Below are 24552 nucleotides of genomic sequence, written 5' to 3' on the forward strand. Positions count from 1 at the left end.
AAGATTGACCAACATTTGTTAGTTTAATGGTAAGCATCCTTACACATTTCTCTTTATAAATTGAATAGCTATGCTGTTAAGATTAGAACTGTCCTGTTTTCTTGCTTGACTTAAGTGTACACTTGCTACTTTTACCCTAAGGATGTAGGAAATGACACATAACAGCACAAAACAAACTCCAGAAGATTTGTGTGTTGTCTACCTGAAGTTGTATACATGGTTACACAGTTTTCATCCTCATTTGCAAAATTGGGTTCACCTGTGGCCCAAGCCACATAATCCACTTTACTTCCATCCATCCAACTGGAAAAGAAAATTCAAGCATTTTGCAACAATTCATTCAGTAACATAATGGGCTACAACCTGGAGATGGGAAATGGCAAGTCAATCAAAGGGAAGGAAGCATAGAATGCCCAGCAAACAGAAGAAAGAATCTAGAGACACTGGCAGGAAAATCCCAAGGCCCAGGTACTTGGTTGTCCCTGCCCCATTGTAGCAATCAATCCTCATGCCTATGGGTCAAATTCACAAACAATATCAAATTGGATTTAATCTTATAAAACATCATCATCTTTGTTTTAGTATATCATCAGTCATTAGTAAATTGTCCACTAAAATGTCCTAGACAGATATGAATGATGAATAATTTTTCTCCCCTCTTCTTTCACCTCCCTGGAAGAAACTACTTTTAGGTCTGAAGTAGGAAAACAGATGAAGATCCCAATTGCTCTGGAAGTTGGCCAGAAGCAGAAATCCCTCCACAGTACTATTCAGGCACAATTCCCACATAACCACCCATAGAGAGGCAGAGAATACAGAATTTCTTATTAGGCCCATTCTTTGAGTATTCTGGTCACTCTGGTTCTTTGTAAAGTAGATGGGCCAAATGCCTATTTGCCTAAGTTATAGAAACACAAAGACTGTGAAGGCTGGGAGGAAAAGAAATCACCAGACCCTGCCTTCTCATTTTAGAGATGATAAAATAGGTCTTTTAAAAATAACGAGTAGAAAGGTTACATTTTGCAAGATTAAACTCAATTTTAGTTGTTTGAGAATTTGTAACATTGAAAATATTTAATAAGATCATTTATAATTCCTTTTTATTTTTCTAAGGATGCTTTCAGACCAAAAATACTATATATTTTTTTAAAAAGCATTCAGCAAGCAAAACCCAAAACAACTTATCCTAAGAAAAGTTGTTTTAGCTTGATTTACTTACGTAAACTTCTTATCCAAACTGATCAATAAACCAATAAAATATGGTGTCTGCACACCATTCCTGTTTATCTGTAACATAAAATTTTACATAAAATTCAACTCACGACCACATAATAATCAAGTTCTTAAATAAAACCTATATATTAATAAGTCTATTTGGAATGTTTTCTAAGGTTCATGAGATGTATGTATACTTTTCATAGAAATAAAAAGAAGATATACATACAATTTAGCAACCCACATTTATAAAGGAAATTTCTTAAGTCACTCACCATAATATCAAATGTCCATAATAGTTAGGTGTTGAAAACACCTTTTAAAACAAAGTAGCTAGTGGAGATTGGGTACCAAAGTAAATATACATATTTATATTTGTAATATATGTCCATAGATTTACAAATTATATATTTATATATTATATTTATTACATACTACATGCATTCAATATGTGGATTTAATACATAATACATAATATAAATATATGTAATATTGTACTCAGATTACATACTCATGCCAATGTTTTCAAATGAATTTTTTTTCTTTTAGTACAGATCAATGTGTTTTTTGCTATCCCTCTTATCTCCTTTCTTGCAAACAATCAGGGGTGCCATGAATATTTTTAATAAGAAAGACCTTGAGCTAAGCACTCTTCGAAAAAAATAAACTATACCTTCAGCAATACCTAACAATTTGAGGACATCCAAGAAAGCTTTTTACATGAATAATCATACTATACTATTTGTTAGCCAGCAATTTGGTCCAAATAAGATTTTTGAAAAATTAATAACCAAAATGTACAATGACATAAAAAGAATCCAGGAGTGATATACAACAATTAGTTAAGATTTAAGATCTTTGTAAATCAAATGAATGAATTCAAAGCCATCAAGTATGGATCTTCATAAAGTCCAAACTAAAAAAAATGTTTCTGGATTCTGCAATTCTACATTGAATATTCAAACTATAAGATATAACTTCCATCAAGACCTCTAAAAGAGGGTGCTTCCATTATGGCCCCCTGAATATAGGACCTTCAAATTCAGCAGAGTTTGAAATTCTATCATGGAACACCAAGGGTACACATCATTTTTGTTTACAACATGTCACCTTTTCTTAAATTAATCATGTTCTTACATATTTCCATAGAAACTTCTTTTCGCTTTCACTTTTAATAGAAACGAGATCACCGAAATTCCTCTTGCAGAATGCTCGAGCATTGTCCATGGTTTCCTTCTCTTTGCTAAAATAATACTGGTAGTCTTTGTAAATAACCCACCCATCCTCAGTGACTGGTGGATCTGAAAAAAAAAATGGTGAGAAAAGGTAATGAATTTTACTTGGATAAAGAATCTATCACTTTGAGAGCCCAGAATAAGCAGAATTTCTATATCAAATATAGAATAAATTGTCAGCCAAATATTCACCTTTCCCCAACCCTATAAAAACTAGACGGTTACTCTCCCTGAGTTCCATGTGTCATTAATGGGTAAAATAAGTCCCAGTGTTACTTTCATCAATGGGATAGCACAGCTGGAAGCATTTACATATGTGCACCCACAGTGTTCTAGGTCCAAGCAATGTGAGCCATGAGGTCAGATTTTATCCTATTCTAAGAAATAACTTTTTATAGATGATCTTGGGTACATCAGGATAGAATTGGAAAACTAAGGAATTCATACACCAAGAAGACTTCTGAGGCTTCTTTCAAACAGTAGAATTTTGTAGTCCTATGCTACAGTGGGTTGAACAGGGGCCCACAAAGATACCTAGGTCCTAATTCCTGAAATCTGTGGATGCTACCTTATAAGGAAAAGGAATTTGTAAGCGTGATTAAATTAAGTATCTTGGGAAGGAGAAATCTTCTAGACAGACTCTACATGTAACACAAGCAACCTTACAGAGGGACACAGAGGGAGACTTGACTATGTAAGGGTGATAGGATAACTGAAGCAACAGGCTATATTGCTGATTTCATGGAGCAAGGGACCGTGAATGTCTGGATGCAAGGGGAGCAGCTCTAAAAGCTGGTGAAAGCACGGAATCAGGCTCTCCCTTAGCGCTTCTGGAGGGAGCATGAGAAATGCAGACATCTGGATTTGGGCCCATTGAGGTCAATTTCTTCCAGAACTGTAAGAAAATAAGCGTGTGGTTTTTTGAGCCACCAAGTTTGAGGTGATCTGTTGCACTAGCAGCCGTTGGCCAGGTGCTTAAGAAAAAGAAATCAGGGCCCTTTGGTTCATAAGCTCATGTGAAGCTATTCTAACAGGTATTATGCTTGTGCATATGAGCTTCTCTCTAGAAAGGAAAATCTAATCATCTAAAATCCAATGGGAATATTTCTGGAGGATGTGACTCTCGTCCTGGATTCCAGGGTGGCTTTTTGATCTTGTGTTCCTTTGGAACACTTATCTGTGTTTGGTGACTTCCTTCTTATCTTGTGAGGTGACATTCCCTGACAGTTCCTTTATTCTGTTAGTTTGTTTGGTTCTACTAATAAAAGGAGAACACAGGGGTACCAGAAGATGACATGAGATTCTCAAAGAACTTCTGCTTTCCACCCTCCTAGGATAATTATTTCCATTGTTAAAGGGAAAAGTTGGAGGTAGGAAAAAGACTACCAATTCAGAAATCAGAAAATATAGAAACACCTACTGTCTTGAGGAGCTGGTGTTGGCTCTGGTTGTAAGGTTTTTCCTGTAAAACAAGAGAAATATAGATATAAAATGTAATTGAACCTCTGTGATCACAGATCCTTCTATTTTCATGGGTCAATATTGTTAAAATCTTAACCATTCACACCCGACCCCTTCCACTGTCCAATTCACTTATGTTAAGAGGATGAAATGAAGGAAAAGAGAATCATTAATTAAAACTTAAATAAATTTAGGTACAATGATGGTCACCAGAAATAGGAAGGTAGTTTCTAGGCACATGTGGTAGGTTGTCAAGGAAAGAAAAGAACACAAATTTTAAAGTCAGGAAGGCTAGCTTCAAATGCTAAGCCCACATTTAAAGTGTTTATTTTGTCAATTGCTAACAGGGATTAGTAATATGTGTAAATAGGTGGGGGTAAAATGTGTGAGTTACTGGCATGCAGTAGGCACTCAACAGACATTAGTTTTCCAGTCAGATATCTTATAGTTAGCTGTGAAATCACTTACAATTTCATCATTTGAAACTACTCAAATGTGAACTATTTATATATAAAATATGAATACATTTTCTTCAAAGAATCTTATTAAATGTATGTTTTACTAAAATTTAAATAAATTAATTTTCTTTCTGAGTAGTTAATAATATATCTGAAAGGATACTAGCCATTGGCATCCAGGAGACCTTTTTAAAAATGTAGTCCCTTGACTCCTCTGATCCATAACTTTGAAAGCACTGTCTAAGCAGAGGGAGTAAGGAAAATAAACAGTGAGCAGGGGCACTGTGGTGCCCTAGCAGCAAAGTGAGGTGGTTGCCATCATTCCCCAACAGCAGAGGGCAATGTGGTTCCATTTATCTATTTAACAAAGGAAGCTGATGTAGATTTTTGTTTCAAGGGTAGGTTTGCTTTCTTGTTTGTGGTGTGTTTACCTTAACATCAGAATCTGGATCCTCTAACTTCAGTGTTTGAGTTGGATGTGTGAAACTTTCTGAGTCATCATCTAATGGTCTAATGGTGCTTGTTCTTAATGTTGAATATTTAGCTGAGAAATCAATAAACTACTCAGGCTTGGAGCAACTATTTGATGACTAGTGTAGAAGGTCAGAGGTGAAAACCAAAAAGGAATTTCACTGCCTTTTCATGACTTTGCTTCCTAGCACAGGACACCCACCCACTTCTATTACTGTAAAACCTGCTACTGTAGAACCTAGAATCAGAGCTGCCTATGGGAATAATTTTGGAGGATGTGACTCTCGTCCTGGATTCCAGGGTGACTTTTTGATCTTGTGTTCCTTTGGAACACTTATCTGTGCTTGGTGACTTCATTCTTTTCCTGTAAAGTGACAGTCCCTGGCAGTTCCTTTATTCTGTTAGTTTGTTTGGTTCTACTAAAAAAGGGAGAATACAAGGGTGCCAGAAGATTAGTTCCAATCTCAGAGAAGGGGGAGGACAGTTGATCATACCTTTTTGTATTTGGCAAATCCAGTTGTTAAGATGTTCACAGTTAATATCATTCCAGGACATACCAGGCTCACCCTTCAGCTCACCACAGTACTCAACATTTTGATAATTATTAGGTTCTCCATAAGCCCAGTTTTCATATGAAACCTATATTAGAAATATTAGATTTGATCTTGGCCAAGATGCAATGCTATATTAGGAACATGATTGCAACTATTAATGACTTGTGTCGGGCCAGTGTCAATCATCTATCCAAACAGAAAAAGAAAGAAATACTTGCATTTTTCATCCACTTGTTTATTTTTAACCAGAGGTTTGATTTGAAAGCAGTTTATGAACATGAATGAGAAAAAAAAATAGCTTTTATTACATGGAAACTTTTGAAGTTGACTAAAGTAGGCAAATGATTTTTATGACATTTCCTTTGCTCTCATTAAATATAATGGATCCAAGGGACACAAAAGTGGGATTTATATATAGGAAAAACTTAGCAAAAAAGTTCCACTTCTCTATATGGAAAGCTACTAAAAACCACTCTTAAAAGATTATATTTCAGTGAGTTATGGAAGCTTTCTTTTTATTAGATGGGTAGGAAAAAGAAATGCAATTAATTCTTCTTACACATAAAAATACCTATAAAATGTTGCTAACAGACCAACCAAACTTTGCCAAAATAAACAGCAGAAATCAATCAAAGCCCTGCATTTAGGTTCTCTTCAGAGTTTTCATTATGTAATCAGTGCCCACAGGGTTTTAGACTAAGGATTATGAACTATTTTCCAGAGATATAAATATAAAATCCAGATATCCATGGAGCCATCAAATAAACCATCCTATGTACCTTGGAAAGTTGCTGGTAGGTTACAAGAAGAGACAGAACTGAGGTTATACAAAATAATTTCCTGTGACAATTAGAAGGGCTAAATGTTGCCAGAAAGTGCCCCAACCTTTCATTTGTCCAATTCTGAGAATGGAGAAATATGATAAACCATAACAGTTATTAATGGGAATGTAAAAACTTGTACCCAGTTCTGCTAATCCAGAAGGTACTATATAACACTTAGCAATTTTGTATACAATGAAGACATTTTTTTATTATACTGTTGCAATGATTTTTTATTCTTTTTTTCATCCAGTAAATGACAGGATTGCTTTGGATTAACAGGAAAACTATTTACCCAAGAACAGGCTACTGGTCCTTCAAATTATGTTTATTTTGCATAGAAAACTGTCTAGTTATCACAATAGGCTGTCTTGCTGAAAAGTTTGAATTAAACCAAAGGATAATATCAAAATAAGTATGTGCATAGGTAAAAATGATATAGTAAATTACTCACAGGAGAACCATCACTCCAGGTGAACCCCTCTGAAGGACTTACATACGTCAATCCAAGCCAAAACAGTTCATGGTAGTTTCCACTAGTCCTAACAAAGCATAAATAAAAAAATGGGATTTCAAGAAACAAGTTCAGTCATCTATAAGGACTTACCAGATTTGAAAGTTACCTCCAAAATATAAATAAGCTAACACACACGTAAAAAGATTTAGCAACTAAATTTAAGTATTGTAGAATAGATATACATTTTGGTACAACCCATCATTATACTGAAAATGGCCCACTCATTGAGAAGACATCCTTGCAAAGCCATGAAAAATGGTGATTTATTCATTCATTCAATCAATGTGTATTGAGTGTTTTCTAATTTGTAGGGCAAATTTATCACTGGCTTTAAACTTATAAAATCAAAGGAATTCGAACTAAAAGTAGATCAAAAAGGGCCCATGGAATGGGGACCTCAAGCAGGTGTTTAAAGTAGCTTCCTGTACCAACAATTTCAGAAAAGTAAGCATTTTCTCAACAATGTGAGAAAATGTTCACCTTGACCTGAATTTGACTGAGCACCAGATACGAACTGATAAAAGAAAAGACACTCACGTGATTAATCGCCATATGATTTGCTGCTCCTCTTTGTTGTTGATGCTGGCTAGCTCTCCACCCAGAGCTCTACAAAAATCTCGAGATTCAAACCATGTTTTCTTCTCATGTTTTCCTTTTGCAAACAGCTAAAGATATGATTTCAGAAACCATTTTACACTTCGTGGCTTATCAAATCAAGAGAAACTATCATCTTCCTTTGATGAGATTTCATTTATAGAAAAGCAAAACATGGTAATATTATCCCCAAACCATATAATTTCCTTCTTGTAAAAACAACTTATGAGTGAATGTTTGGGTAAGAAAATTTGTTTTTTTTTTTTTTGAGAAAATCTTACAAAATAAAAGCATTTTATTAGATTAAAATATTTCATTAGATTAAAATCTTAGGAGCCTATCGACTAGGTACATAGCTCATTGTAGAAGAAAGAGTTAATTTGGTTAAATGAGGAAAGAGGCATAGAGATGCAAAAATGTAAATTTTTTTGGTACAGAAAAAAACAAAAATGAATAAGGAAAGCCTTAAGGAAATGACCTCCCTAAAATTGTGCCATAGTTTGTTATCCTGTTTAGCTTAAATAATGAATAATCTCACAATATCCCAACAACTTTGTTGACAGTCTCCTTCAAAACTACCTTTTCTTATTTCCTCATACTTGCACATTTTAACAACTATTAGAGCACAAGCAAGGACAGACACTCATCTGGCAGAAATTAGTTACAAGGTAAACTACATTTAATGGCTGTCTTAATTTAGGGACTACATCCTATTTTCCAGAGAACTGCAAACAGAACTATGAAATGGGATCCACAGTGACAATCGGGATCAACCTATGGTAATAGTACATGAATTCATCATAGCCACTGACTTTTATAATTTTCATTCATTGTTCTTCAAGCACATCACCCTAACAGGCTATGGGAAAAGGGATTTGCTTTGAATGGACTATGGCTGCCCAGATTGACATGAAGTAATGTGAGAAAATCTTCACCTTGACCTGAGTTTGACTAGAGCAAGTTTCCACATCAGTGGTTCCTATGACTTTCAAGTCTCCAGTGAGCATTTCACCTTAATAGACTCTGATATCAGATTTTATTTTCTTAAAAAAAATTACTATCAGCTGAATTTTGTCATTCTCACATCTTTATATTTATAAAGATGGTCTATATATATCCAAATAATGCCTACTCCAACCATGTCTAAAACCTCATCATTTCTAGTGAAACACATATACTGATCCATTGAACAGCTATCTAAATATTGTCTACTAGAATTTCTAGTTCACTTTCCAGATCTGGATAATTCCACTGTTTCTCTCTCAAAAAAAAAAAAAAAAAATATATATATATATATATATATATATATATATATATATATATATATCTGCAACAAATCTCCATAACCTACCAACCACACTTGGGCAAAAGGCTATAAATAGAAAGAATCTGACCTTTATGCACTGATGCAAAATTTCCAGTGGTAATAATAAAATACTTGATCAGCTTGTGTTAGCCCTCAAATAATCCAAAATCCTCTTCTGTCTTGGCTCAATATATTCTCTTCTATGTAACTTATTTTAAACCCTAACAGGTCCACCTAGATTGAACAACTCACTGGTCTCTATTGCTACGGAGGCAGGAAGGTAGACCATGCCCAGGCAGGTAGAATCAGGGCCTCAGAGGGAATGAGAGCTTGTCATCCTAGGAGACCTCAAGCCTAGAGAACATCCTGTCACTGCCCTTGACAGCTTCAACCACAGTGGCTCTTCCTCAACTACTCCTACCCCTACCCCTTAGCAACAGCTAACTACAAAATTTCTACATCCCCCTCTTGTGCCAACAAACCCTCACCCCACCTTCATGATAATAAAGGCTTGAAAACTACTCTCTCGAGATTTGTTGAAAAAAACAAAATGGAATTGAACGGCCCTTTTCTGAATCGTACACCCTACCAATCACCTATAGGGACAGATTGAGCCCACAAAAACCCCTAGGTGACAAACCTGTGGGCAACCCTCTCTTGGAACTTCTCCCTCTTTGGGAGCCCTGCTTGCTTTCTAATACTGAACTCAATCCTGTTACTTTTCTCTCACCCCCGTGACCACGGATTTCATTCCTTTACTTCATGAGACAATCTACTCATCCACTTTCCATCCCCTACTAGTGGGAGTGACGAGCTTCACTCGCCATATCCTTTCTTGAATTAGAGGATACTAAACAACTTCATTCTGAAACCAGTTTTTGTTTTTCTATAAGGCTGGGGATGGGCCTCACACATGTTATGCAAGTGCTCCATCACTGAGCCACATCTCTAGGCCTGACAGACATTCTTCATTAGTCTTGCCAAACTGTCTTACAAGGCATGTCATGACTAATTGCCATAAAAGAGGTCATGACAGCAGGACAATATGTTAAGTAGTAGATACATTGCTGTATTTGCCTAAGTGTGACTTTCTCTAGAAAGGATATGACGAGAGAGAGAGAGAGAGAGAGAGAGAGAGAGAGAGAGAGAGAGAGAGAGAGTGAGAAGAGAGAGAGAGACCCCAAATTCTTAATTCATTGAGGTTTAATTCGTCTGTGCTTTTGTTTCTATTTCTGTTTGGCTGATGGTTTATTTTGGTGAACTTGACTCTATCAGGAAGAAATAGATGGTCCAACCTAGGAATGTGTAAAATAATAGTAGAATTCTGAGGTGTCATTTAAAGGGCACTGAAAGACCACGTGCCCCTACCTCCCAATGACTTCATCTTCCATCAGTAGATCCATCAGGGATGAAATCACAGAAACCTAAGCACTTTCTCTTGAATACCTTCATGGCACGATTGTAGATTAGTTTGCCAATTCAGTTAGCTTAGGCCTTAACAGCAGGACAAAAATGAGGTGCAAAGGATAGCGTGAGGGGGAACAAAGCTTCTGATAAAGACGAAAAAAATAAGGAGTTCACAATAGGATAATAAAACTAGATAAATAGAAAAAGGCAGAGAAGGGGTAATAATGACAAGGCAGGTTACGAAAGACTTCCATAAGTTGCATTTGGGTGGTTGGCTGCATTTATTGGTCTACATAAGCCACTGGCATCAAACCAACAGACATCCAGGCCCTTTCTAGATCAATAAAATCAGAATAAAATTTCTAGGGTGTGTACTTTGCTTTTCTTTAATTCCTTAAGTGAGTCTTTGGGCTGATGGATATCTCAGATTTTTTTTCTAGATTCTTGATTAGCTTAGTAAGTGACGCTTACCTTGAAACACAAGCTTGTTTTACTGGTGGAACCCCACTCCTCTGGACATTTGGGCTCGGGGGTTGTCGTGGGCTCTGGTGGCCGAGTTACTCCTTCTGCCCAGTGCTTGCACACAAATTTTGCCTTTTCATCACATTTCAATACATCCCATAAACCCCCTGCAAGCCCAGTTCTCATGGCAACACATCCTGCCTTTCGCCCTGCATTAAACAGATGAAGCAGAATTCAGTCTACAGGAGTCTGCTGCAGGCCTGCAGCCCCACAGCAGCCCGTTCCAAGCTGAGGGTGAGGGTGCTTGCTCAAACCTTCACAGGGTAACACAAGGCAGGAGAGCACTGCTGCAGCATTTGACCATTGTTTGTGCCATTTGAACCATCTCTGGCCTTTTATTTATGTGATCTCTATCTCCAACTGAATTACGATCTTAATCGTAGAAAGTTTTAGAATATTTTGAATTTCTAACATCTCACACGTAGGCACGTAAAGATACAATATTTTTAGTATGATCAAATGTGCCACAATGACAAAAGAAGTGAGTTAATGTTCCTTCCTTCATTCCTTCCTTCCTGCGGGCTGCTTGACTGCATTTTCTTTTTAGTTCTTTAAGAACTTTTTCTCCCCTTAGGTCCTTGTAGGTCTCTAAGGCTGAAGTTGTTTACAGACTTCAAAACGAGATACTCCTGAGGACGGAGATTTTCGATAAGTTCCTCAGCCACCGTGAACTTGATTTCTTCATCTTAAAATGCGCTTCACAGGGCCTAGCTGACGGGGTTGTGATGAATGCCAGCTTTAATAATTAAAGAAGTACATAAAGTAAAATGATGACTATGTTCAGCAGGAGGAAGGAGGACGAAGGGTGGTCACTGATAGAGAGGGTATCAGTATCATCAAAGAGAGTCCATAGATCACAGGATCACCAACCACAGAGGACCTTATCAACACAAGGATCTGGAAAAATGGGAACTGATGCACCAACCCTCCCCCAGCCATAGTTAATTATAACCTTTAAAGAGCCTGTTGGTTTCAAGATCATGTCCCACTCACCCCTTGTGACCAGGTCGTCAGGACCCTCACAAAGGGTATTTGCTAAGAGTTATACAAGGGGTGCTAAACCTCTTAAAGGGAGAATGTGAAACTAAGGCGAGAACAAAGGAACCCCAAACCCAGAAAACAACAGATTCTCTAAGAGCCACCTCCTTCCTATACTCTATGTAATATTCATTCTGCTTTTCTAATAAACTTCTGTGCAACTCGAGTGAAATTCTTCCTTTAGGATTTGAAAAACTGGTGGCTACAGACCCCTGTGGCCACTTTGGCTCCACGGGCAGGTCCCCTCTGCAACAAATATATGAAGCTTAATAGCCTACCACTCTATTTCCTAGTGACGGTTATTTCCAAACAGTAATTAACTAAGAGCTTTGAAAACATCATAATTTCTTGCTGCACCAATGAGCTAATATTTTTTTATTCATGGTATTTTAAAGATATTTAAGGGCTTAGGTATAATTCTCATAATTCTTAAAAGGTAAATCTTTTCCAGAATGTTTTCTCTTAAATACCTGATGTCCTGACATCCCAAGAGATTTCTCTGAGTCCCACAATAATCCCATCCTCTTTACAGTCCTGAGTTGGAACCTGATTACCTTGGAATACAAGAGAGCTAGGGCTGTAGCAGCCCATCAACTCCCAGAATCAGTTCACCATAGCATGAGGGGAACTTGCCCGGCAGTTCTTGCCTGCTCTTCTCAAAACTGTACATTCAAGTCAAAGAGGTCAACATTTCCTAAAGGGGAACCACCAACCTTCCATCAAGGATTCCCTATAACAATGGTTGCAAATGAATTGTACCTCCAGTTTGATCTGATTTGGAGGAGGGGAGTACTGGGGTTTGAACGCAGGGGCACTTTGCCACTGAGCCACATTCTCGGGGTATTACTAATTTGCTTAGGGCCTGGCTAAGTTACTGAGGCTGGCCTCAAACTTGAGATCCTTCTGCCTTAGCCTCTTGAATTACTGGGATTACAGCAATGCACCACCATGCCCAGCTACAGTTTGATCTATTTTTTATTCCCCTCAAAGACATTCTAGGATTAATCTTGCAGAATCTTACAGCTGAATGAGCAAAAGAGGCAAAGTAAATGTAAGAGTACAAAGGACAATTCCTACCAGGATTTTTTTTTAAATACACATTCAGTTCTTAATATCCTACACAGTAACTTTAAGACTGAGCCTCAATCTTATTATTTTTCATAAAGTTCAATAATTTAATAACTATACAAGAATTGCACCATTCAGATTATTGTTTTTCTTATTAGAAGCTGAGGGAGAATGCAAGTTAAAATAACTGCAGGAGATTAGGGTGTATTACTAGATCATTATTAGATTGATAAGTTTCTCAACCACTCTGTAGTAAATACACACGCTTGGGCTATTGTTTTCTTTCTTAGCTTCTGACCCAAGAACATGAAATATTTTTTATAAAGGATGTTGAATTTTCTGTGTTTTGTTGAAAAAGATAGGATGGATAATAAAAACAGGCAGTTAAGGAAATGGGCCACATAAAGACTTCTCTAAATGTAAAAGCCACTTCATGAGATTAACTTGTAAAAGCATGACAAACAATCCAGCTAAATGTGTTCTCAGACCTAATTAAAGGTTACAAACTCAAAGGCTAACTAATAGCCTTGGTATTTTTCCAATACCTGATTGACATAGATTTTGACCATTTGGTAATTCTCCCATGCCTGATTAGCACAGACATTGATCAATGCCCTTAGTTATATACAATGCTAGTAGTTACATAAAAACCCCTAGACTAGCGCAGTTAAGTGGAAACCCTGAACGGGTTCCCATTCACCTTGAGGAAGCTCTGTCTTCCTTTTTCCTCACTTGAATAAATTCTACTCTTTTATGCTCAGCCATATAAAGGGTTAAACATAATCACACAATCAAGAAAGCAGAATAATGAATTCCACATAAGCATTCTTTTTACCCCACCACTCAAGAACAATATTTCTCTTTACAGTTGCATTGAAAAGTTGTATATCCATTTAATAAAGGTTCAAGTTTTCAGAAAAGTTCACTATTCAGAACATTTGGGACTCCTTAGGATTTTACAAGTATTTTTCAAATAGACCAATACCAAATAAACTAGCAATTCCTCTCTTCTTTCTTTTCCTTAGAACACTGCAAACTCATTGAGATTTAAAAAACAAAAAGAAAAAAAAGTGAAATATAAATAGTTACTGAAAACACAATTAATTTCCATTGTCTACTTGGAAAGGGAGAAGTAACAGGTTTTGTCAGATGGATTCATAGAATGAATGAATCCCTGAAAAAAGGCAGGGCACGTACCTGGCATATCTGAATTCCAGTGGGTGAACCGCACCTCCTCCTCCACTGTCCACTGAAAGGTCCCTTTGTTTTGTATATCCGAAAGTCCTGTCCAAAAATATTTTTCAGGCCTCAATCCAACCAAACTAGTCAGGAATGCTTGTTCATATCTTTAAAAATAAAAATTAATATTCAACTAATCTTTAGAAATATTTATATGAATGTTTTAAGTTATCAATACGAAAAGTATCTCAGTTATGTTTGAGCTATGCTGTAGTTGGTAATACAACCATACTGTGTTATATTTAGGTCACTTACATTATAAAAATTGTCTCTCAAGATAGGTAAGTTTACGAAGGAAAAATACAGAGCTGAGTGGATAAAATCATTCACATATACTAATGTCATTACCCTCCTCAAAATACAAAGGAAGGCGCTATATAAATTTTTTAAAGGTTTGTTTAAACAATTATTTCAATTTTTTCCGGGCTGGATTTATGGCTCAGTGGTAGAGTGCTTGCTTAGCACGCGTGAAGCACTGGGTTGGTTCCCCAGCACCATATGAAATAAATAAATGAATAAATAAATAAACAAAATAAAGTCATTTAAAAAGTCTTTTTAAAATGAAAAACAATTATTTCACTTTTTAAATAGGCCAGATACTCCACTCGATTCTTGATTAAGCAAGGAGAGGGATAGTAACATCATTGAAGATGTTGCAAATGAAATAATCTGTGAGGATTTCTCCCTCAATTTTATTTCTCATGTCTCAACTCTGAAAGAGAAAATTATTAAGAAATAGAAGCAAAAATTCGGTCTCTATCAAGAGCTGGAGGCATAACATGAATTCTAACACTTAGCCTTTGCGTTCTCATCCCTGGAATTGGCATCACCGGGCAACAATGCAATTTGTTTGGAAAAGCAACCGAAGTTTGTCTTAATTGACTGATGGCAACACAGACAGAAATCTCTCCTTGGAACAAGAGAGAGTTTTCAGGAACAAAAAGAGAAGGAGTTGACTTCAAAAAGACCAGAGAATGGATGTGGAGAGATGTAGCAACAACAGAATATTAATTGACCATCGTCTTAATGATTTTGTGCATCAAATAGGACAAACACAAGTTCCAAATGCAGCTTATTTTCCTTAAATATCCAAATTTTTTTATAGTTTAAAAAATACTTTTATTATGTTCTAAGGAGTTTATTGCCATCTATTGCCTGAATTTCATAGACAGAGATTGCATTTATTTTTAAATAAAATTACATAAAAATAAATAACATAAATATGCATTTCCTTGAAAATTCTGTGACTGTTAACATACAATGTACAAGACCCAAAGACAAGACCAAATGGAATTACAACATTTCAGCTTCTGAAATCTATTTCTAGAATAAATGAATATCCAGAATATCCAGATAGAATTTGTGTGAACAGAACTCAAGAATTATGGGAAAATGTATTGCAGAATACCTGCAGATCAAGTTCCTACACCTTATGATTGGTTCTGAACATGATGTAGATAGAGTTTTTGTCCTTTTTCGAGTTTACTGATACGAAAAGAGTATTCGTTAATTGGATATACTGCAATAAAGAAGTTAAAATTCAAATTCAACAAGAGTTAATGGGTTCCTAAATATAAATGTCACCAAAAACACAGAAAAACTAACATAAAATATAGTGAAATCTTGTACATTATTCTTCAGTAGACTAATAAATCAGTGATAGTGCAGATACAAATCATCCCTGTAGTACTTAAAGACAGGCAGTTTATCCTCCCTGTCAGAAGATGCAAAGTATCTTTGTTCTGATTTTCAGATGTTGCATTATGGAGTGTGCCATGATGTATTAGCATTTAACTGTACATGAGATGAAGATATAAGTTGAAATACAGTTGTTCTATAAATACTGCAAATATTATAACAGTCATTTTTACCACTGAATTACATCCCCAGTCTTTTTTTTTTTTTCTTTCTTTCTTTCTTTCTTTTTTTGAAATAGGGTCTCACTAAGTTACTTCGGGACTTGCTAAGTTGCTGAGGCTGACCTCAAACTTGCAATCCTTCTGCTTCAGCCTCCTAAGTCACTGAATTACAGGCATGTACCATTGCATCCAGCCTATGAAAGTATATTTAATATCAGCACTATTCCATAGACTTTTTATCGGGTGTGCTTTGAAAGACCAATAGGTCTAATTTATTTTTTATTATGTTTATTAACACTCAATAATTTTTGCTACAAATAAAATAGATATTCTTAAGTTTCTTTTAATTTTCTTAGGTGGCCAATGTAAGGCTCTACAGAGAATTAAGTAAAGAATGAATAAGTAAATTTTACATTAAAGGTTAAAAGTTATATAAAATCTTCTATATCTATTTTATTTATTTTATTTTCTTGACCTGCAAGACTATTAAGAAAGTAAAGGGAAAAAAATGAAAGGATGGAAAGACTGAATAAATTATTCTCTGCGATACTATGAGAGAGAGAGAGAGAGAGAGAGAGAGAGAGAGAGAGAGAGAGAGAGAGAGGATTTTGCCCTCAACTCCAAGCTTATAATGCTTGCTTTATAGTAGGTCATAATAACCCACTCATTCCAGAAGGGTCCTGCCCCCATGCCCTGGAGAGAGGGGCACAGAGTAGCCAAGAGGACTGTGAACAGCAGACCTTGCTGAGTTTTTCCCACCCAGTCTTTTAGCAATCATGCCTAGCCAAGGAAGTCTCTGTTAAAAGCACAAAAGGACAGGGTTCAGAGAGCTTCCAGACAGCTGAACCCATTGAGGCTCCCGGAGGGCAGCAGAGCAAGAAGGGCTTAGGAGTTCCATGCACCTTCTCCCACACCATCCCCTGTGCACCTCTTCATGAATATCCTTTATAATATCCTTTTCAATAAACCAGTAAATGTAAGTGTTTCCCTGAGTGCCCTGAGCTACTCAAGCCAATTAATTGAACTTAAAGAAGGAACTCCTACATATCCAGTCTTTCAGAAGCACATGTAAAACAACTTAGGACTTGTGAGTGGCATTTGAAGGGACAGTCTTGGGACCTGAGTCCTCAGGCTGTGGGCTGACTCCATGTCCAGGTAGGTAGTGTCACAGACGCACTCTGTACTGTGAGCGTCTATCAGGAGAAACTGAGTTTGATTTGGTCTTTCCTTCTGTATCCTCAGATTCTGACGCTTCTGTGCTCTTTTTTGGTGGAGAAAGTGGCAGAAATAGAAAGTGAGATTTTTGAGCTGACCAATTTTACTTACCTTTCCTGTTTTAAAATTTTGACATGGAGTAGATCAGAGAAGAGTTCATTCTAAAACTACATTCATTAGATTATTAGTAAGCTGTTCTAAATATTGCTTTATAGTACTAAAAGTAGCAAAATATTTTATAATGTTTGCAACTAATATTCAAATAAGAGTATTGTTTTTAATGGTTTTCCGTTTATAAGCCATACCACAAGGTCACACATGATTCACTCAAAAATTTAGATCATACTGATATTTCAGTTTTCAGGCCTTTTTGAAAACTTTTCATTATTTGACCATATTTTAAAATAAAATTAAAACAGTGACATACCTGTCTTCAACCGTTGTCAAATAAGCTTTCTCATTTTGGCATGTTTGGTTGGCTTCTGCAAATGTTGAAAGTGTGTGTCCAATCATATAGCAGTAAAAGCCATGCCTTTTCCAGCCCTAATAATGTCATCAAGCCAGAATACAGGTATGACGATGTGAGGGGAAAAAAAAAAAAAGAAGAAGAATTGTATCACATTAGATTGCGTAGAGAGAAGTGATGGGAGGGGAGGGGAGAGAGAGGGGGGAATGGAAGGACAGCAGAATAAAATAGACATTATTATTGCTATGGGTATATACATGACTGCATGACCAATGTGATTCTGCAACCTGTACACTCAGAAAAATGAGAAATTATATCCCATCTGATTCAAATGTATAATATGTCAAGATCATTGTATTGTCATGTGTAACTAATTAAAACAAATTTAAAAAATGAAAACAATAATGTCATCAAGCAATGAAGAAAAAAGAAGATCATCATGTATATATGTTAGAAACTATTATTTTGGTAATCTTCTATCATGAAACACAAATTAATAAATAATAGAAATGTCTAAAGAGCATAAACCTGAAGGACTTGAAATGCAACAAAAATCAAATATATATGATTAAACATATGTATATATACATGTATATGTATATGTGTGTGTGTATATATACATACATTAAAAACAACACAGTATTACATTGTGTGTCACATAAGAAATTATAAAGGGTGGTAATTCTCTTCAGTTCTTATGTGTCCTTCAACTATTTGTGAAACAGTCACTGAAGAAACTGAACAACGGGCTAAGATTTCAGTTCAAAAAAGTGAACCACAGAAAATAATTTGGGAAATAGCAAGTCTGGCTGTCTATAGAGGCAATTACCTATGGTGAAATTAAATCTAAATATCATCTGATCATAGGAGAGCACTCATTCAACCTCAGGCAACACAACTTGATGTGGCTCCTCTCCCATACATCAAATGGGGCAAATACATAACAATAAATAAAAAATCCATACTAGGGCTGGGGATGTGGCTCAAGCGGTAGCACACTCGCCTGGCATGCGTGCGGCCCGGGTTCGATCCTCAGCACCACATACCAACAAAGATGTTGTGTCCGCCGAAAACTAAAAACTAAATATTAAAAATTCACTCTCTCTCTCTTCTCTCTCACTCTCTCTTTAAAAAAATAATCCATACTAGAGTTTGACAAGAAGAAGGGGAACTCTCCAAGTACCAAATATAAATAAAATATTAAAAGCTAAATGGAAAATAGTCTACCGGTGTATCAAATCCAGATTAAGATCCAAGGGGCTGGATATTCCTGTCCATAAGAATACAACATTTGTTTTTTCACCCACCTGAGGCAGGGAGTTGGAATTGAGGCCCCTCTAGGAAGAGGAGTCTCCTTCTGTGAATGGAGAACTAGAAAACTCTAGCCATAGAAACAAAAAATGACTAGAGCCTTGTCATCTGCTTGGGGTTCTGAGTATTAGAAAAAATATTCTTCAGTTTGAAAATAAATGCCAGGTCTGCACCAAGATGGATGCCAGTTCTGCGCCAAGATGGATGCCAGTTCCAACTCTACACTATTCACATTGTATGAGATCCATGGCCAAAATATTAAAGTAATACTTGGTCTACAAAGATGGGGGTTCTTAGGCACTGAAGGAAGTAGAATGCAAAATAACATGCAGCAGAAAAATTTCCACATACCAGGTCATCTGAGATGATGATACTTGGGGGTAGGGGTGGGAACAGTGGACCCCAACTCATAATTGAAAATTACAAACCATTACAAATTGCAGTGCCACAAACCTGTAATCCCAGCCACTTGAGAGACTGAGATAGGAGGATCCCAAGTTCAAGGTCAGTCCCATATACATATATGGAAAAAGTGACCATGGATAGTTTGCTATATGCACTTGAGGTTATCTACTGGAAATGTTCTGGACAGATCATAGACTCCTAACATCTGGATGTCACTAATTCCTATGACCTGCCTACATATCAGTGCCCTCCCCAGGCTCTATGAGGAGTGCCATTTTATTCCCTATTCTCTCATCCAATTCTCATGACATTCTGAATGGAACCACTGACCATGGGTAGCCCTATATTACCTGCCAAGAATTTCAAAAAAAAAAAAAAAAAACTTTCAACAGAACAATGACACCAAACGCAGTAAACCACTGAACATTTAGACCATTGAAACATTTTGGTTCTGCAGAGAACGAAGAATTTCTCCTACAAAGTAAAGCCAAGTATATCAGATAATATTGACTGGTCATTGTGTACGTTCTATACTTACTTTCCGGCAGCCTGTTTCTGCTTCCTCTGTTTCTGGAGCTTGGGTTTGTGATTTCATCTTACAGATGTAGTCAAGTGGCTTCTCACAGGCCATATCTGCCCAGTACCCATCCTTAAGGGAGCACAGAGAAAAATAAATGATTATCTGTTCTTTGATGCTATTTTCTTGCAATTGTGATTCCATAAAGGAAAACTAAGATCCAATGATATTAAGGGACTATGGCAGCTATAAAAGGGAAAGGAAATTTCATGGTTTACATGTAAACAGCAAATTGAACTCCAGCTATACCAATGTAAAGTGACTATGTGGTTGTGGGTACCATTTATGACCCAGCAATAGGAACTTATGAATATTAGCTAATGGTTAGTTAAGTTTATCTTTGGGAGCAAAAAAAAAATCTTTCTGGTCTTCTTGAAAATGTCACTTGGCAATACAATTGATAGAAACTCAAGAAACTAAATCTGAATCTTAGTTCAATTTTGATCTATATAAAAATATCTCAAATGGAAACACTCTCACCAAACATACGCAATAAGAGGGACAGAAGGAAGACTCTGCTGACTTCTCCCAGATGTCGGTAAAGTTGCCTTACCTTCCCTTTCATCACAACGCAGTCTTCCTGCCTGTTGTTCTCATGGCTTGGTTCTCCACGAAGCCATTTGGTAAATGTTACAGGAGTCCCGTCACTCCACTCAAAGTACATTTGAATCTTGAGGTCATTTAAGCCAATCCACAACTCATCATTTGGCTCTAAACAGGAAGAAAAATACAAACCTACTATATACAAAGGTTGCTTTCCAAAGGTCAACCAGGTATGGGGAAAAGAAGGCACTCTGCTTTGTCAACACAACTGGACTCCCTTGATATTGTCATTGTCATAAAATGTAATCCTTTAGAGTGTTAATCTGACCTACATGCTGAAAACTCAGATGTAAACCACATTTTATGTTGTCAGTGGTAGGTTGGATAATGTTTTCTTTGCATTGTAAATATGACTTGAGTTTTTTAGTTGTCACTATTACAAACTATATCTCCTGGGAGTTGTGAAAATGAAATTAAGGTAGATCTATTATTACACTCTATCTTGTGAAGATGCTTGTTTGTTACAAATAATTTTCCTGCCAACTGCACTTATATTGCTGGAAAGATGATATTCAGTGCATAAAAACCTATTTGACTAGTATCAAATCTTATGAATATTTTTAAATAACAAATTTAAAACCAGTTCTATTTTACTAATCATTGGAATTAAGAATATTCTAGTTGCTTTTGTTAATTGATCAATCATTTTATTAAGAGTAACAGTGATAGAAACATAAACTGAGGAGACAGACTGGTTTCTGACAATTGGCATTTAGTTATTAGTCTAGAAATATAAATGACTTTAAAATCATTTTCACCATGAAATGTCAAGAAATACTAGCAGAACTCAAATAACAAGGTTAAGGTTTAAAATCTGATCTTTTTTTTTTCAAATTATATGGAAAATATTGCTGATGTTATAAGGAGCTACCCCCATTCTAATAATTCTAAATATCACAACAAAAATCAGGGGAAAAGTTGCAGTAATTGCAGATATAAGATTCCATGCCTGCAAAAAGTAAACATTTCCAAACAAAACAAATTAAAGAATCTATAATTCAATATCTATCCAATTTGCATAACTGGAAATTTCATCATGAATATTTGTTAAATGGTCTTTTCATGGTTAAAAAAAATTTCAAAGGATTATAAAGATGATTATAAGAAATTCCCTAAGTGGTTAAGTTTCTTCCTCCTAAAAGTTGTCATTCAGCTTTGATTTTGGAGAAGTCCTTGACTGGCCTCATGCCAGAGCAGCAGATGTTTCCAGAGTCACGAAGCATGAATGACAGTGCCCGGATGGCCCCCTTTTCCTCTCACTTGGAGTGGCAGATCATGCTCTTTTGAGCAACAAATATAGGTTTCAAAGAGACCTCATGCATCCTCTGAGGATTTTAGTTGAAGACGAATGTAAGTTTCAACTCCCAAGTCCCACAATTATAATAAAGTATCAAGAGACTCCTACAAACATATTTTGTCGTGAAACTGTTCTCCCCCTACAGCTTTTGTAATTCCTAAGCACAGTCATCCTACAAAAATATACAACACGTGAGTGTAAAGTCATTAGGCTAATTTATATAAATCAGTTAAGGGAGCTGTGTTAGTTGGGAAAGGCATAGCTTATGGGTGCAGGTCCCAATTTATCCACAGGCAATATACTTCCATAATTAAAATAAAAAGAATTCTGAAGACTTTTGATTTAGAAGTGGCAATCTTCATTTTATAACTTTCCTTTACCTTTATCAAGATGATTTTGTTTTAAATAAGTATATATTGCATTACAATGTTGTAATGTTATAAATATTATATATTTTCTGGTTTTAATAATTCTTTTTTAAAAATAAAAACATTTCTAAATCATTTACTAATTCTCAAGCTGAATTTAAAAGCAACCCTGGTCGGGTCGTCCAGCTTCCCACAATAATTATAGCAATAAAAACATGATTCTCTTATTGCTCAGTCACGTTATAGAAAGTAGACAAGATCTACACTGAAGCCCCTGAGCATTCTAACCTACCTGTCCCCCACTGATTCATCCACAGACTTGATGATGGTAAGTAACTGTTATTCAGATATATCCCTTGTGATTTCATTATCACTTAGTCTAAATTTCCCAGAAGAGGTAAACAGAAGAATTAAGAAATTGTTTACAGTCAGCAGCAGGCAATTTTCTCAGTACCACCCTCAAGGAGGTGTGCAAGGAGAATGGTTTCCAGTGGACACAGTTGGTAGGAATAACAAGGTTTGGGGACCTTTTAAATCTTTTCCTATTTTTTCCTATCTACTTGTTAATTGCTTTTTCTCCCCCACTGCCACAATCCATTTCCAGGCAGTATGCATCAGACAGCAGCAACTCTGTCACCACCATCCACTTCCTCTTGTTTTGCTGGGTGGAAATGAAGAACAGCTGCAGCTATTCAGCAGCCTCATCAGTGAGAGATGAAAATGATAATCACTTAATCAACAAGAACTGCAGAAGGCCCATGATCATTGTGCTGTTTCTTAGCCAGCCCTTCTCTAAGACCAGGATTCCCAATTCATTTTACCCATCTTTTATTTCTGCTTAATACATTTTCTATGCACTTTTAAAAGTGTCCACCTAGATTGAGACATCAATTTCTTTAAAAGGCTCAGGCCAATACCTAACCACTCAAAAAAAAAAAAAAAAAAAGGTTCATTTCTCCTGCTATTCAACACCCTAGCAGCCTTAGCTGCATTAATAAAGAAAAGAAAATCCAAAGTAAGAGACGGTGCACTTAAAGATGTCTCTTGTGAGATAAAATATGGGCCTTACAAAAGAAAATACATACATAGACGCTAGTAATTCCAAAAGTTAAACATGATTGAGAATTTTAAGGTAGCCATCTCTGTATCCACACATAATATTTATGTGGGAAAATAACACTTAAAAACTATCCATAATTTGATTACATATTATGAGAAAAATAATTGAATTACCACTTAGTGATAAAAATCCTTTAAATTACTATATAGTTTTTGCACTGTGCGCATGATTAGCCTTTACTATTCAATCTATACCTTTAGTTTAGTTATTAATTTAAATTTAAAATTAAATTTAAATTTAAAAGTAACATTTCTGATTAATTTTTCAGACACTGGCGGAGAGGAGAAAGGGTTGGAGCTCAACTTATTACCAGTATAAGGTTTCTCACCATATCCCAGCTGGGAGAAAATGAAATCAAACTCCTCAATGGTGTGGATACTTGCGAGGTCACCACCTTCCTTCCGACATGCAGTCAAAGCATCCCTCTGGATTTTCTTCTGTTCTCTGTGAATCTTGTAACAGTTGCCTGCATATGGCCACCATTGACTAGGACACTTAGTAGGCACATCACTTTCTAGAAAAAAAAAAAAAAAGATGGTTTGGAAGGCACTTAAAAGAGCAATTTTGTCTAAAATTATAATAATATTTTCCAGCATTCTAAATATAAAACAGTTTGTAGTTGCAGGCAAATAATGGTAATATTTATTTTTCACCTTTGGCATATAGATTCATAAATGATAGTCTAGACATGTTCCATTTGCCTTACTTTCAGACAAAAAAAGTGAATCCATCTTTAATGTCAAAGGGAAGTCTCTTTAAAAATGTGTACCTGTCACAAGACCACAGTAAGATATAGTAGACTAATTTTACCAACATCTTAAAACATCCGCAAACCTGTACTAACCATCTATTAGGCACAGTTTAAGTGCTGGAAGCCTGAAAGTTTTGACACAATACATCCTCTGGAATATTTCAATGTACCTTTTTCTTCATGGAGAAAATGATTAGGGAGCCAATGATTCTTCAAGGAGTGCAATGCTCATAAGGTGGGCATGAAAAAGATTTGCATTGAGGCAGACCCATCAAAGAGCCTCTGCAACTACAGTAGCATGAGCCAGCCACCTGCATCTCTGAATCCATCCCCCCATTTACTCACTCCTAAAAGATGGTATGTTGTTATGATAAGAGAGCAACAGAAATTCAGAAGTCTTTCAGGCAGAACCTGAATTTGCCACAGCTGCGTGATATTAAGCAAGTCCTATCACATACATGAACCAAAGTAATCACATGTGTAAATATTTTTAAACAGTATTACTCATACTAATGTTAAATTACTTATTTTGTGTTCTTTTGAAATAGAATAGAGTTGATGTTCTTATAAATGACATACACTACACACTTACTAGTTAAGAAATCAGTAACAGCACTGTATTATTGCTATGAATAGCTATGGTCAAATTTATAATTTTAAATGTTTACTCTAAT

General features: G+C 36.1%; 1 protein-coding gene across 1 annotated transcript in view; it reads right to left on the reverse strand.

Moving 5' to 3' along the window:
- Mrc1 (mannose receptor C-type 1) overlaps nt 1-24552 on the reverse strand; it is an 84801-nt gene that overhangs the window by 24845 nt on the left and 35404 nt on the right. The window contains exons 7-19 of the mRNA XM_078023350.1: nt 23456-23641; nt 20293-20450; nt 19701-19811; nt 17408-17523; nt 13865-14013; nt 10511-10710; nt 7270-7397; nt 6670-6757; nt 5335-5479; nt 3871-3912; nt 2353-2516; nt 1220-1287; nt 203-303 (exon numbers count right to left, since the gene is read on the reverse strand). Coding sequence (XP_077879476.1) covers nt 203-303; nt 1220-1287; nt 2353-2516; nt 3871-3912; nt 5335-5479; nt 6670-6757; nt 7270-7397; nt 10511-10710; nt 13865-14013; nt 17408-17523; nt 19701-19811; nt 20293-20450; nt 23456-23641 — 1656 coding nt within the window. The remainder of the gene's footprint in view (nt 1-202; nt 304-1219; nt 1288-2352; nt 2517-3870; nt 3913-5334; nt 5480-6669; nt 6758-7269; nt 7398-10510; nt 10711-13864; nt 14014-17407; nt 17524-19700; nt 19812-20292; nt 20451-23455; nt 23642-24552) is intronic.

This window comes from Ictidomys tridecemlineatus, chromosome 10 (genome assembly GCF_052094955.1).
Source record: "Ictidomys tridecemlineatus isolate mIctTri1 chromosome 10, mIctTri1.hap1, whole genome shotgun sequence".
NCBI classification, from domain to species: Eukaryota; Metazoa; Chordata; class Mammalia; order Rodentia; family Sciuridae; genus Ictidomys; species Ictidomys tridecemlineatus.